This window comes from Capra hircus, chromosome 4, assembly GCF_001704415.2.
Source record: "Capra hircus breed San Clemente chromosome 4, ASM170441v1, whole genome shotgun sequence".
NCBI lineage: Eukaryota > Metazoa > Chordata > Mammalia > Artiodactyla > Bovidae > Capra > Capra hircus.
In genome coordinates this window covers 56739061-56754575 of record NC_030811.1, presented here as the reverse complement: position 1 = coordinate 56754575, position 15515 = coordinate 56739061, and the positions used below count along the sequence as shown (strand labels likewise).

Here is a 15515-nt window from a genome sequence, read left to right as displayed (position 1 = left end):
TGAGTAGACAGGTAGAAGGGAGAATGCTAATGACAAAGTATGCTAGCATTAGAATCCTCTAAATCTGGGGTCTTACCTAAGTCAAGCTTGGGGTCCAACACAGAAAACCCAGACTGATATTTATTCTCTCTTCTATTCATTTGTATAAGTCAGTTCAAGATGCTGGAGATAAAATCGTGAATAAAGCAAGAGCCTCTCCCTTCAAGAAGTTCACTGTAGATCTTGAAAGATGGAGCGATGGCGGAAGAATGAACAAGGTTTCCACCATCACTGACTCAGGAGACTCAGGGATACCCCATTAAGGTTGATTTTGCCACAGAAATATCAGAGCTTTCCCCAAGGGATATACAACTATTTTCAAGTATATGAAGGCCTATTACATAGCAGAAGAATTAGGCAATAACAAGGGAGCAGCAAAGGGAAGAAGGCACAATAAGAACTGTTTAATGATTATAGATATTAACAGAGTTGGCTGCCCTGGGAAGTGTTTAAGGCTCTGAGCTCCTTGGTGATTGGTACTTTCTTAAAAGTCTCCTTGCGAGTTGTAGAACTTAGTGAGGAAGAAGATAGGCCATCTCTGGAGTTACAGACCAATCTGTCCCTCTATGCATCCTGAGACACATATTGGGCAGCTCAGTGCTGCCTCCAGGTCTCAGACATTTGTTCTTCTTAGGTAGAAAGGTAGCTTCTGGCTCAAGGCTGGCTCAGGACCTTGTCTTTCTCTGTGTCTGCCCATCTTGGGGCAGGTATCTGCTCCAGCCCAGAGCCCCCATCCAGGCGCGGGGAATGCCCTTGGCCTTCTAGAAGACAACACTGAGCTGAGCCAGTTACATCTCCTTTTACAGCTTTGTGATCTCCCCAAACACAAACTTTACATTCTGCTGCCCAGTCTTTGCTGAACGTAGCAGATGTAGGTGATGCAGTTCCATGCTGCAGTGATGCAGGCCCAAGAGAACAGATGGTGAGATGCAGTCATGACTACTGGAGCAACAGAGATGAATATGATAGCAGGAGTGGGCACATACGCTGGCACTGCCATACTTGACTGTGGCTACCCTCCCAGATGCAAAGCAGCATCTGCAAAGCCACAGACTGGATGGTAAGCAAGTTGTCCTCCAGAGAGGCCTGTGCCAACACCAGGAGAGATGTATCCATTCAACTGTAATTTTTTGATACAAATGTGTCACAACTTAAAAATCTTAAAAGAAATGCACTAAACATCTCTATCAAAGGTTAGTTTTATTAGTTAAATTTTATTTAAAAGTAAAACATTTTATTAGCATTTACAACTGGAGGAAATGCGGAGAGGATTCTCAGCCAAATGCCAACAAGTACCTCCAAATTCAGCTGTCCTGGGGCTGAGCTGATGATGGGGAAAGACAGATCCAATTGACACCTATCCTGACGCCTCCTAGGAACTGTGGGATTTGGTTCCCATTCACAGCTTACAGTGGGCATGGGTGTTTCATTAAGGAGAGCAGGGGATGTTGTGAGCAAGCCAAGAAAGGCAGTGGGCCCAAAAGCTTCCCCAGGAGAGACAAAGTATCTTATTTCTGCTGCCCACAGCTGGAGCTCCTTCCTCACTCCTGGAAGACAACAAACCCCCTAATCTGACAAATGAAATGCAGGCAAGTCTAAACATTTCCCTTTATCTTTCATCAAGATTTGAATTATCTGAACAGAGGCTGATGAACTCTCTAGGAGACCCATCTCAATCCCCCATACTGGGCAAAGACTTCCACTTTCTAAAGTAACAGAGCGAAGTCTTGGACAATAGATTCAAAAGGCAAGGGACAAATGAAAGAAATGAAACATAATTCCCTTTACAAAGTAGCTGTAAAGCAAGACAATCTTTATTTGATAGTCTTAAAAAGATTCTAAGTATTATTCATTATATATTGACTCTCTTTTATTTCTTCTAGTCCTTGTTAAACCTTTCTTGCATCTTCTCAGTCCTTTTCCCCAAGCTATTTATCTGTGATTCCATTTTGATTTCAAGATTTTGGATCACTTTCACTATCAACCCAGAGGGATGGTACGGGGAGGGAGGGGGGAGGGGAGTTCAGGATGGGGAACATGTGTATACCTGTGGTGGATTCATGTTGATGTATGGCAAAACCAATATAATATTGTAAAGTAATTAACCTCCAATTAAAGTAAATAAATTTACATTAAAAAAGTAACCCCCCCCCAAAAAAAGAAAAAAATAAAATAAAAAATAAAAGCCATTAAAAAAAGAAGATTCTAAGTAACTCTGCACCTACTCATTCAATTCAAAAGGTATTAAGCAGTGAGTGCTGGGGAAACAATGGGGAAGAACACATACTGGTCCTGGCCCTCATCCTAGTGAGAAGGGTAGAAAATAAGCAAATAAATAACAAATAATTACAAGTCATGAAAGGACTCTGATGCAGAAAAAAAGGGTGCTATGATAAAGACTAATGGGAAAACAGTCTTTTTATTATTTCATAAAACACAGCAGCTAAATAATACTAGCCGCTAAAATTTACCTAGCACTTACAGTGTACCAGGAAATTGCTTCATGCTTTTTAGGAATTATCTCATTTGATTCTTATATAGTATAATTGCACTATTTTATTTCCATTTCTGTAGATGGAAAAAACAGGCACTGTAATTTTTTCAAAGTCATTCAAATGAAATCTAAACCAGAGCAGGGATTTAAATTATTAATCTGATTCTAGACTTCATACTCCTAATCATTTTGTGCATAAAGCTTGGAGCTTAAGATGGAAAGAACAGCCCAGGTAGAGGGAACGGCAAGTTCAAAGACTTTATGGGAGAAAAAGTCAGAGATGAGAGAAGGTCATAGTAAGGAAAAGTGCCCAAAGATGAAGATGGATATCAGGCCAGGCCAGAACATACAGGGAGACCTATAAGGGTTAGTAAAAGTTTTGATATTATTATCAACACAAAAGATTTTAAGCTGGAGAGAGGCATGATAAAATTTGTAATTGTCTGTTTCTTTGTTTTTATTATAAAAGCTGTCAAGTAGAAAAGGAATTGAAAAGGGACAAAAATAGACTCATAGTTAAGGACATTACAACCATGATCCAACATAGCGGTGCCATATATAAACAATTAAGGGCATCACATTATGAAGGAAATCTCGTTTCTCAGCTCTTATCCCTAAGCAAAACTTAAAATGAAGTAAATTTTTTAATCTATGACTTCAGTACAAATAAATCATCCAACCATCAGTTTCTTCATCCACACAAACAGGAAAATAAAGCATAGCTCACAAGGCCAGTATGAAGATCAACTATAATGTTACAGGGAAAAGATTTACACAAGTGTAATTTATCTTTGTAGTATTATTTTTTTGGCCACAATACACGTAAGATCTTAGTTCCCCACCAGGGATAAAACCCACACCCCTTGCACTGTAAGTCCAGAGTCTTAATCACTGAATCACCAGCAAAGTACCTATATTTTAAAATTTAGATCAAGAAAAATTAGATAGTCAAAACATATTGGTTGAAAAAATTAAAATTTTGATACAAAAAGTATAGAATAAAACAAGTTAAAAATCTAAAGCTCACTGGAAAACTTGAATATAAATAAAATTCTTTATTTCATTTGCTATAGCCTGAACACTTGTGTCACCACAAAATACATATGTTTAGTCCTGATATCCACTATGATAATATCTGGAGATGGGGCCTTGGGGAGGAGATTATGTCATGGGGAAGGAGTCCTCATGAATGAGATCAGCACTGTTATAAAAGAGAGACCTCAGAATCACTCCTACCCTTTCTGCCACATGACACACTGAAAAGCCAGACATCTGTGAACCAGGAAGCAGGTCCTCACCAGAAACCAAACCTACTAGTGCCCTGATCTTGGACTTCCTAGCCTCCAGAGCTATTAGAAATAAATTTCTGTTACGTAAAAGCCACCGAGTCTATGGTATTTTTTTAAAATAACACCCAAATGGACTAAAATAGTACTCTGCTATGAATACATGAACATCATTAAACAAGAAAAATGTAAAATTCAAAATAATAAACATTTAAATAGGTCTGATATTTTCTGTAACTTTCAAATTCAGGCTTCAATTATTTTCTTATTCATCAGCATATACAGGGGGAAAAATGTGTCAAAATGTTAAAAATTACCATGGGACTGGGGGATTTAAAAATATAAACATGGTATCTGCAAGTTGAATTTTTTCAGATTACCAAAAATCAACAAGAATCAAAGAGTCGAAGATTTATAAGGCATTATTTTGACTATTAAGCATTTTCTTGGCACTAGTAGTCCAAGATACTTAACATTGCCCAGGAGATTTTCCAGAGTATACAGTTCACAGAAAGGAGAAATGAAAATCTCTATTGACAATATAGCATGAAAGAAAAAAGTTGTATTCTAAAATACATCCTTACAATATTGGTAATTAAAATAGCTTCCAAAATGAACATTCAATTAATTTTTTTGTCTCTTTTCCTTTGCATCTTGCAACAGCAGCTCAGTGGAAATAACCATTTCAGCTTCCAAATTAAATAAATTTAAAGGATTGGAACCCAGTCAATTGCCATTTCACCCTACTACAAATGGAGAAAATAATATATTTAACTAAGCAGGGCACAAAAATGCATAACGTCAGTCTCAATTCACGTCAGAACATCTGAAGTTCATCAATATAAATAATGTTTGCATTCACATCATAAACAAAGCATCAATATAGTTTATGCTATCCTGGAAATTTTAAAATGTGAAATAGAAAAGCAGATGAATGCTTTTTAAATCAAAAGTTGGAAGAAATAATATAAATAATATCAGTAGATATTAGTGTAATATTCTAAATATACAACCTCTTCAATATTACAAACTATGGATGGTTTCTCTAAATTCAATTTTCAAAAGGCTTTTTTCTAAGCGTATTTATATAATATTCCCATTGTCCCTCAATAACACTGCTAAGAAATTCTGAGATAAATATGAATACAATATTATACTGATGAATCACTGTACACATTAAAGCAATGACAGCAGTAGGAGGTGCATATCAGGTGAGTTTAGATTTTCTCATGACCTGCATGTGTGCTAAGTTGCTTCAGTCATGTCTGACTCTTTGTGACCTTATGACCTGTAGCCCTCCAGGCTTCACTGTCCATGGGATTCTCCAGGCAAGAATAACGCAGTGGGTTGCCATGCCCCTCTCCAGGGAATCTTCCCGACCCAGGGATCCAACCTTGTCTCAGGTATCTCCTGCATTGGCAGGAATGCTCTTTAGCACTAGCGCTGTCTGGCGAGGCTTTATCATAACACTTGTCCTTAAATTTGGAGGCTTCATTAAAGGACTCTCACAGAGTACTTACTCCATGAACTTTTAGATGCTTTTGAACTGTAGTATTGGAGAAGACTCTTGAGAGTCCCTTGGACTGCAAGGAGATCAAACCAGTCAACCCTAAAGGAAAGCAATCCTGAATATTCATTAGAAGCACTGATGCTGAAGCTGAAGCTCCAACACTCTGGCCACCTGACACAAAGAGCCAACTCATTAGAAAAGACCCTGAAGCCGGGAAAGATTGACGGCAGGAGGAGAAGGGGATGACGGAGGACAGGATGGTTAGCTGGCATCATCGACTCAACAGACATGAGTTTGAGCAAGCCCCAGGGGATGGTGAAGGATAGGGAAGCCTGGCATGCTGCAGTCCATGGGGTCACAGAGTCGGACATGACTGAGCGACTGAACAAGGACAACAACAAAAATCCCACACTTTATCAAGCATCTGAAGATAACTTCTCTTCTTCCTGGAATGCCTGCCACCTAAAAATCTCCTATTCATTCCAAAAGATCCTTCACAAATAAAATCACTTATGGAACCTCATTCTTTTGGAATCCAGCAGCAGCTTAAGTGTTAAAGCATCTGCCTGCAATGTGGGAGACCAGGGTTCAATCCCTGGGTCGGGAAGATCCCTGGAGAAGGAAATGGCAACCCACTCCAGTATTCTTGCCTGGAAAATCCCATGGATGGAGGAGCCTGGTGGGCTACAGGGTTGCAAAGAGTCGGACACGACTGAGCGACTTCACTTCACTTCACTTCTTCATAAGCACACCAGGTATTCTGTGATCAGTCCACTACCTGTTTGTTTCTCCAATTAGACCAAGAGTCCACAAGAGTCATGAGATGCATTAGATATAAAGACATTTGCTGAGTGAAAAATGAGCAAAGGTGCACAGTCCAGTCAGATGGAGTAGAGCAAAACTCTCACTTTCTTTTTTCTGAAGAAATTTTGTTTAACACAGTTCAACATCACATATGCTTTCTTTTGACAGATGCAAAAAGAAAGCCTTTTTCAAGGTTCAACCCTTATTCACATACATGACTACAATCCTTTCATTATATCTGAAAGCAAAATAATCAAAATGGAAAAGCAAAGGACTTTTAAACTTGACCTGATTCAATTCAATCACTCTTTCTAGCATGTTACACTCTTTCAGGATATTGAAATATTTAGCATTATTAGTTATCCTTTCCATATTCCAAAGGCCTACCTGAGGCAACATAAATTTGCTATTTGCAATTGCTTAGTGCTACTCGTGACAGTAAGAAGATGTATTTACTCATCATTCATTGCTAATTACCAGTTTAACACGGTACAGAAGTCTAAGTTGAAAATCATTTATCTCAGATTTTAGGGAAATTTTTTCCATCACCCTCTAGGTTTCAAATTGGGAAAGGATACATCAAGGGTGTATATTGTCACCCTGTTTATTTAACTTATATGCAAAGTACATCATGCGAAAAGCCAGGCTAGATGAAGCAAAGGCTGGAATCAAGATTGCCGGGATAAATATCAATAACCTCAGATACGCAGATGACACCACCCTTGTGGCAGAAAGCGAAGAGAAACTAAAGAGCCTCTTGATGAAAGTGAAAGAGGAGAATGAAAAAAGTTGGCTTAAAACTCAGCATTCAAAAAAACTAAGATCATGGCATCCTATCCCAGCACTTTATGGCAAATAGATGTGGATACAATGGAAAAAGTAAGAGATTTTATTTTCTTAAGCTCTAAAATCACTGCAGATTGTGACAGCAGCCATGAAATTAAAAGACACTTGTTCCTTGGAAGAAAAGCTATGACCAACCTAGACAGCATATTAAAAAGCAGAGACATTACTTTTCCAACAAAGGTCCATCTAGTCAAAGCTATGGTTGTTCCAGGAGTCATGTATGGATGTGAGAGTTGGACCTTAAGCTGAGCACCAAAAAATTGATGCTTTTGAACTGTTGTGTTGGAGAAGACTCTTGAAGAGTCCCTTGGACTGCAAGGAGATCAAACCAGTCAATTTTAAAGAAAATCAGTCCTGAATATTCATCAGAAGGACTGATGCTAAAGCTGAAGCTCCAATACTTTGGCCACCTGATGCAAAGAACTGACTTATTGGAAAAGACCCTGATGCTGAGAAAGACTGAAGGTGGGAGGAGAAGGAGACAAGAGAGGATGAGACGGTTGGATGGCATCACCGACTCGGTGAACATGGGTTTGAGCAAGCTCTGGGAGTTGGCGATGGACAGTGAAGCCTGGCGTGCTGCAGTCCACAGGGTCGCAAAGAGTCAGACAAGACTAAGTGACTGAACTGAACTGAACTAGTATCTAATAATTTTGATGAAAAGTTAAATGGCTTCTTGATTAATTTTCCTTGAGTGACTATTTTTTCCTTTCTAACTTTGGAGATATGCCCTTGATCCTTAGTGCTCTAAAATTTCACAATACTATATTCATATGTATTTCTTTTTCTCATTCATTGTGCTAACATAGAACAGGCTCCTCCAATATCCACAACTGAGACATTTCATTTCCTAGAAATCTTTGTCTCCATTGGTTTTCTCTCCATCTTTACAACCCACTCCCCAAACGTCACACCTTATTTGATGAGCCTGTCATCAGAATCTGCAGTCTCTCTGAACTCTTGACATCAACACCTCGCTCATTCTCTGCTGCTGCTGCCGCTAAGTCACTTCAGTTGTGTCCGACTCGGTGCAACCCCATAGACGGCAGCCCACCAGGCTCCCCCGTCCCACCAGCTTTTGTGCTTCTGGTTTACTCGCTCTATAACTCCCAGTACTTCTTGAACCTAATCAAGATATGTGATCTATTGAAGTTGTTAATTTTTCACCATGTATCACTCTTCTCTGCTCTTTATTTCTCTCAGCTTAGATGTGGTAGTTCATTATTATAACCATTCTCATAAAAACATTTTATCTGCATTTGCTTGGATAACAATAAACAAATCACTGCTGGGCAAAATTGTCTAAGGATGACTGGATTCACTTTAAAATTCAGGATCTCAGACTCTAATGGGAACTCATCATTGCTTATATTTCATGAGTTTGCTTTCTTATTCTCCAAGACACCAATGTCACACTATTTTTTTTTTCAAATTTAGAGATCAGCAAAGCTCCCCTATCTTTTCATCAACAAATCTATAAAGTCTCCCTAGATCTACATCCTGTCACAGTAAACTTTCAGCTCTCCTCACCTTCAAAGTTCTGTATCCCATCCCCTCTCTCCTAAAGGACTTCATTGCTTTGTGATGCCCTTCTACTTCCTGATCATCAGCCTCTCCCACTAACTCATTTCAACTGATATTTAAACATGTTCTGAAAGTGAAAAGTGAAAGTGTTAGTTACTTAGTCGTGTCTGATTCTTCGTGACTCCATGGACAGTAGCCCACCAGGTTCCTCTTCCCATGGACTTCTCCAGGCAAGAATACTAACATGCTCTAATATTGCTTATTTCAAAACAAAACCCACAACTCCTTTCAGCTATGTTTTACTTCGGAATTACTGAGTTTAACTGTCCAATTCTTACTGAAAATGCTAGTTACTAAAAACGTGTAGTGCTACTAATAGATACTCTAAATTTACCCTTGGACGAAGCTGCAGCTTAGACTGCACTGCTTTGGACTCATATAGAATTATATTTAGTAAGCTGAGTTTCATCATTATTTTTAAAGCTCTATGAAATTTGTTATTCAAAGTATAATTACATAACAATTATAACTACAAAAATAAGCTATAGAGACATTATTGAAGAAGTTATTTTTGTGATATTCAGAAGAGAAATTTTATCCTGGACTCAGCATCAGGCTGTGCATCTCCTAAACAACTGATTCGATTTGATCTTTAGAGCATTCTGAAAATTGGAACTAAAATGCTTTCCTTTTATTTCTACGCTGCTAGTATCATATCAATTGTATGTTAATCTTATTCTTCAATCTTCAGTAACTTTAAAATATATTTTAAACACTTTAAGAAACAAGTAGAACAAGGCAAGGTACAAATATAGTAAAGAAACAGATAAAAGTAGATATATAAGAAAGATCAAGAAAAGCATCAAGACAAAAGGAACAGGAAGGAAGAGATAGAGTAAGGTGGTAGTGTTTGCTGTGTGAGGTAATAAATAACAATGTGGATCTGGATCTTAAGAAAGTGGCATGGCCAGGAATATATAATTATAGACAACAGCATATTTCTTCTGAAATACCACTGTGCTGAATCAGTCTAAATAACTGAGTTCCATGTGGAAATATTTTATAATCTGATTATAAAAATATTTCTCATAAAATGTGACCCACTTGTTATTTTTAACATCTTTATAGAAGTATCATTGATATATAAAAAATACACGTTTAATATTTACAATTCGATGAATTTGGACTCATGCATACACATGTAAATCTATTACTATCTTCCAGGTAATGTACATATCCATCACCAGCGTTATTTTCAGTTTAGGTCTGTGGAAATCATTTTCAGTTTCGCTGCTGTCTTCTTCTTAAATATTTTTATCTCTAAAGCTTTGTGGGTTTTTTCAGAATTCATACAATAAACTCTAATTACATTGAATCTTTACTTTCTGAAGTAAAAAACCTATTCAGCTCCACGGAGAATGTGACTGCATACCTGAGACAATGAGTTGCCTGCACTTGTCTACTCTGGCTGATCTATGCCAAACTGAACTAAAATTACCACATGGCACACTTCAAGATCAGCTGAATATCAAGCAGGTTTTAAAATGCACATAAAATACTATCCAAGATCTAATGACAATTATATATGATACATGTAGCATCTGGCTGATTGTTAGAGAAAAAATACTAAGTTCTCTCCATTTGTTGGGTTTCTCTATCCATCCAGATTTTGAGATGAAAGACTGCGTGCCATTCATAAAAAAGAAAAATGTCAAACACATATTGGATGTAAATTACTTCATTCCTTCTTTGGGGATGAACACTCTTACAGAACAGTAGGGAGCACCAACACCTGCCTCAAGCCCAGAAAAGAGCACCTTCTTCATATCTTTTGCCTTTCATCTCCCAGGGACTTTCTCTAGGTAGAATTCTGGGCATCACTGAAGTAAAAAAACCATCAGAGAATTGTAATGGCTACTCTTCAGGTTTCAGTTTACAGCTCATTTGATTCTTTATTTAAATAGCCCTGTCCAATTCCATTATGTACTGTGGCTTTGTCAAGGCATTCGTAGTCTGGGCTTCCCCGGTGGCTCAGAGGGTAAAGCACCTGCCTGCAATGTGGGAGACCTGGGTTCGATCCCTGGGTCGGGAAGTTCCTCTGGAGAAGGAAATGGCACCCCACTCCAGTATCCTTGCCTGGAGAATCCCATGGATGGAGGAGCTTGGTGGGCTACAGTACATGGGGTCGCAAAGAGTCGGACACGACTGAGCGAGCTCACTTCACTTCACTTCACAGTCATATATTAAGAAAATATGAATAAATCAATTATAGACATTTGGTGAAATTTAGGTAATGATAAAGTAATTATAAGCAAAAACAATGTTCTAAGAGTTATTTCATCTGAAAAGGAATAAATATAATGCATTAGGATATAAATATCCCCATTTGCACAAAGAATATGCCTTTTTTAAATAGTCTCAATTGTAGATTCATCATACAGCATCATCAACTGGAATCAAACAGATGTGTACAATTTCCCAAAGAAATGTTTGCAACAGCTTTTTTTGTTTAACCAAAGAGAAGAGTTTAACCAAAAGAAATGTTAGAAAATGATTCCATTATCTAACTGAAGATTAAAACTAATCAAAACAAATTGATGCCATGTAAAGAAGACGACAATCATGACCAATCACAAAAAGACCATGAAAAGTACAGAATTCTCTCATTCTTCTCAGTATTGTCTTTGATTTTTATGTCTTATTCTTTAATTTTTAGTTGTTTGCAAGTCTATTTCACTAGTCACCAACCTACACATTCCAGAAGGTGCTATGACAGAGACATCATTATAGTTTCTAAAATAAGAATGTGTATATGTTCCTGCTGTTAACATCTTTATTTTTCAAAAACAGTATATCCTCATTTTACTATATTTTCTAATTATAAAAAAAAATCAAAACTGCAAATGCATAAAGTAGAAAGTGAAAAGTCATTGTACAAATGGCAGAAATTTTAAAAACTGGAGTGTACTCAGCCAGACTTTATATATATATGAATGAATGAATATATATAATATATATATGTATTCATTTCCCCTGATATCTTTAGTGTACCTAAAATTTGTTTAAAACTTCCTCTCTTAACAATTTATTTCCAAGAAAGTGTATAAAACCCAGTGAGCTTAGTAGCTTCATTATCTACATATACCAGAAATCAGTTGTACATTGAGTAGTTTCAACAGTTATTCTCATATGAAGCAAACAAATCAATAAAGCAAATATTTATCTGAAATTCAAACTTGACTATACAATTACCACTTTTCATTCTATTGAGATTAATCTCAACAAGTTATTCACTTTCATCTTTGCCAATATCCAAAAGGAGGCTAGAAGAATATGTACACACACAAAAATTAACTCCAATTTCTAGTAACTCCTAAAATCTAGTTTACCATATACCTATCTCAAAAACATTTTTCAGTTATTTTTTAATGTTTTTTTATTTTTTAATTTAAATTTATTTATTTTAATTGGAGGCTAATTACTTTACAATATTGTATTGGTTCTGCCACACATCAACATGATTTTTCAGTTCTTTAAATTCCTCTCTCAAACCCTCCTCATCCCCAAAACCAAAGTTATGTATCGCTAATAAAACAGGACCCTATCTTCATGACTAAAATAATGGCTCTTAGTTTTCAATATCTAACATCACCATTATAGAAATCCTTGATGTGGCAATGATCTGTAATGTAGTGTTCTTAAGAGAAGTTTTCAAAAGCAATAATATCATGGCTTTACTTACGAGAGGTTTTAGAAGCAAGAAGTGTAACTTGGGACCCTCCTAAGAAGCGAAAACCCATTACATTCACCTGATCATCTTCTGACTGCTTGGCAAAGCCTACAAAGAAAAGAAAAAACATCACCTTACAAAACCACAAGGCAAACATTTAATATTTATAATAGGAAGCTTAGTTGATGATGAGTACTTTTTATGGCACTAGTTTAGTCTGAAGTCTATGTGTGGACTATATTAACTAACTTCCACAGTTGCTTCCAATTGCTAAAATTTATGCCTCACAAGAACATGCTAAAATCATTTAATTTCCTTTCTTCTACTAGTTCATTCTAGGTCTGAGGCAGGAAATGCACAAGATGAACCTAGAATATCTGTCACACCAGAAAAAAACTATCAGTGACTAGAGAGCTATATGAAAAGGACATAAGAGCCATCTTAAAGAGACTACCACTGGCCAGAGATGAAAATATTTGAGTATCGAAAAAGATAATAATTGCAATGGAGTAAAACACATCATATATACTTAAAAGCATGTGTTCATATTTACAATAAAAACAAAAGAGAAAAGCCAAATGCTCACTATTGAAGAATTCTAGAGAATCAACTGAGCATTTTAAAAATCACTAACAAAGGCAAGGAATCAAGCACTTACCCTAATGACCCTATTGAACTGTATCACATAATCAATGGTAAATAAGGGAAACATTTTTTGTACATAAATATACCAGCTAAAAATTTGAAGAAAGCCTGAAAGCCATCATTTTTCAATTTCCAATGAATGAATGGATCTGAGTATTGACTATCAGTAGCTATTACAATCACACAAAAAAAGAGACAAATATATTATTTACCCACTGCTGAAAGCATATACCACCATTTATGAAGTACTCTAGCCAAAATGATCAGTCCTGGAAAACTGGGGCCAAATTTACCCTCCCATCACAAACAATTTAAAAAATGGGTATAACCAAATAATAATAAACAAACCATTTTTCAAGACATTAGAAATTAGCAAATGAACAACAGTCATCTCTGACAAACAAGAAACAAAATGAGTCCTATGTTTGCCCCAGTTGACCACCTAGAGAAAATTTCCAAGCCACATCACATGGAAGGGGAGCCCAAGAGCAACCCAGCGTTCTTTCTGAGTGGAGGTGATAAGAGTTGGGAATCTGGAAAGGCCAATGTGGCAGAAGTTCTTAAGACAGAGAGAGGATAGCACTACAATGAAAGAACTTCAGAAATCTGCAGAGTCCTCTTTGAGTATGCGACAGAATACTAATCTATTTAAAACCAATGATCTCAATAATCACATTAAAAATAAATGGTCTAAACACCCCAATTAAAAGACAGATAATACTGGATTGCATTTAAAAAGCCAAGACTCAATTATATGCTACCTATAAGAAGTCCACTTTAAACATAAAAGATGTAAACAACTTAAAGGTGAAAGAGGGAATATATATATATCATTGTAACCCTAGACAAAAGAAAGTTGGAATAGCTATATTCACATTATAAAAGTAGATTTTAGAGCAAAGAATATTAACAAAGATAGAGGCTATTTCATAATAATAAAGACAACATTACAATCCTAAACTTTTATATGTCTAAAACAGAACTTTAAAATACATGAAGCAAAAATTTCAGATATGCAAAAAAAAAAGAGAGAGGGAGAGAAATAAACAAATTGTAACTGAAGACTTCAATACTCTACTCTCAATAATTGACACGTGTAAATCGAAAATCAGTAAGGATATAGAAGATTAAAAACACTATCAGAAAACTTGTCTTAACTGACATTTCATAGATTCCACCCTACAGTAGCAGAAAACCATTATTTTCAAATGCTCGTAGAACATTCACAAAAACTGTCCTAGTTTGGGGGAGCTAAATAAGTCTCAATGAATTTAAAAGAATTAAAGTCATACAAAGTATGTTCTCCTACCACAGTGAAATTGAATTCCAAATGAATAACAAAAGTTCTACGGAAAATCCCCAAAAGTTTCAAAACTATAGACCATACTTCTAAATAACACTAGGGTCAAAAAAAGAAACAAAAGGAGAAATTTTAAAGTATTTGATATAGAATGAAAATAAAAAATATATTATTTAATAATTGTAGGATGCAGCTAAAGCAATAGTTAGAAAAAATTTTATAGCATTAACCAACTACATTAAAAAGAATGGTCTCTGCTTTCACCTTAAAGAACTAGAAAAAAGAAAATTAAACCCAAAGTAAGCAGAGGAAAATCAGAGAAATTAAAAAGAACAGAAAACAAAAAATAAAAAGATGAAATAAATGAAACCAAAAGCTGGTTTTTCAGAAAGAGATAAAATCGATACACCTCTAGTCAACAGATCAGGAGAAAAAAAAAGAGGAAAAACACAAATTACCAGTATCAGTAATGAGTGAGTTGTCTTCACTCCAGATTCTACAAATGTTAAAAGGATAAGAAAATGTTATCAACAAATGTATGCCAATAAATTCAGCAACTCAGATGAAATGCACATATTTTCTGAAAGATAGAAACCAGCAAAATACACTAAATAAAAAATGAATAACATGAACAGTCCTATATCTTTTGAAGAAATTGAATTTGTAATTTAAAAGCTTTCCCATACACAAAACTCTAGGTCTGGAAAACTTCCCTGGTGAATTCTTCCAAATATTTAAGCAATAAATAATACCAATTCAGCACACTCTTCAAAAAAAAATTGTAGAGAGGTAAATATTTCCCAATTCATTCCATTAACTCCACATTAATAACTCATAAGGAAGCAAAATTACATATCAATATCCTTTATAAATACAAATGTAAAAATTATAAACTAAAGTTTAGCAAATTAATCCAACAGCCTGTTGAAAGGAAACTACATCATGATCATAGTGACTTATCTCAAGAATGCACAGTTGGGCTAATATTCAAAAATTAATCAATGTAATCCACCTATTAACAGACTAAAGAAAAAAATGACATAAAATATTTCAAATGATATCAAAAAAGCATTGAAAAACTTAAGTATCTATTCCTAATGAAACTCACAGCAACCCTGGTATAAAAAAGAACTTCCTCAAGCTGGTAAAGGACATCTACAAAATATTTACAGCTATTAATAAAACACATTTAATGCTTAAAGACCAAATGTTTGTTCTCACAATATCTATTCAACATCATCCCAGAGGTTCTAGCCCAGGTTAAAAAAAAAAAGCAAGCAAAAAGTAAACAATCTCCAGATTGGAAAGCAAGAATAAAAGTGTTTTCACTTGCAGAT

General features: G+C 35.9%; 1 protein-coding gene across 2 annotated transcripts in view; it reads right to left on the bottom strand.

Moving 5' to 3' along the window:
- Positions 1-15515, bottom strand: part of BBS9 (Bardet-Biedl syndrome 9) — a 473303-nt gene that overhangs the window by 223275 nt on the left and 234513 nt on the right. For both annotated transcript variants that reach the window (XM_018047135.1, XM_018047136.1), the window contains exon 17: positions 12246-12341. In XM_018047135.1, coding sequence (XP_017902624.1) covers positions 12246-12341 — 96 coding nt within the window. The remainder of the gene's footprint in view (positions 1-12245; positions 12342-15515) is intronic.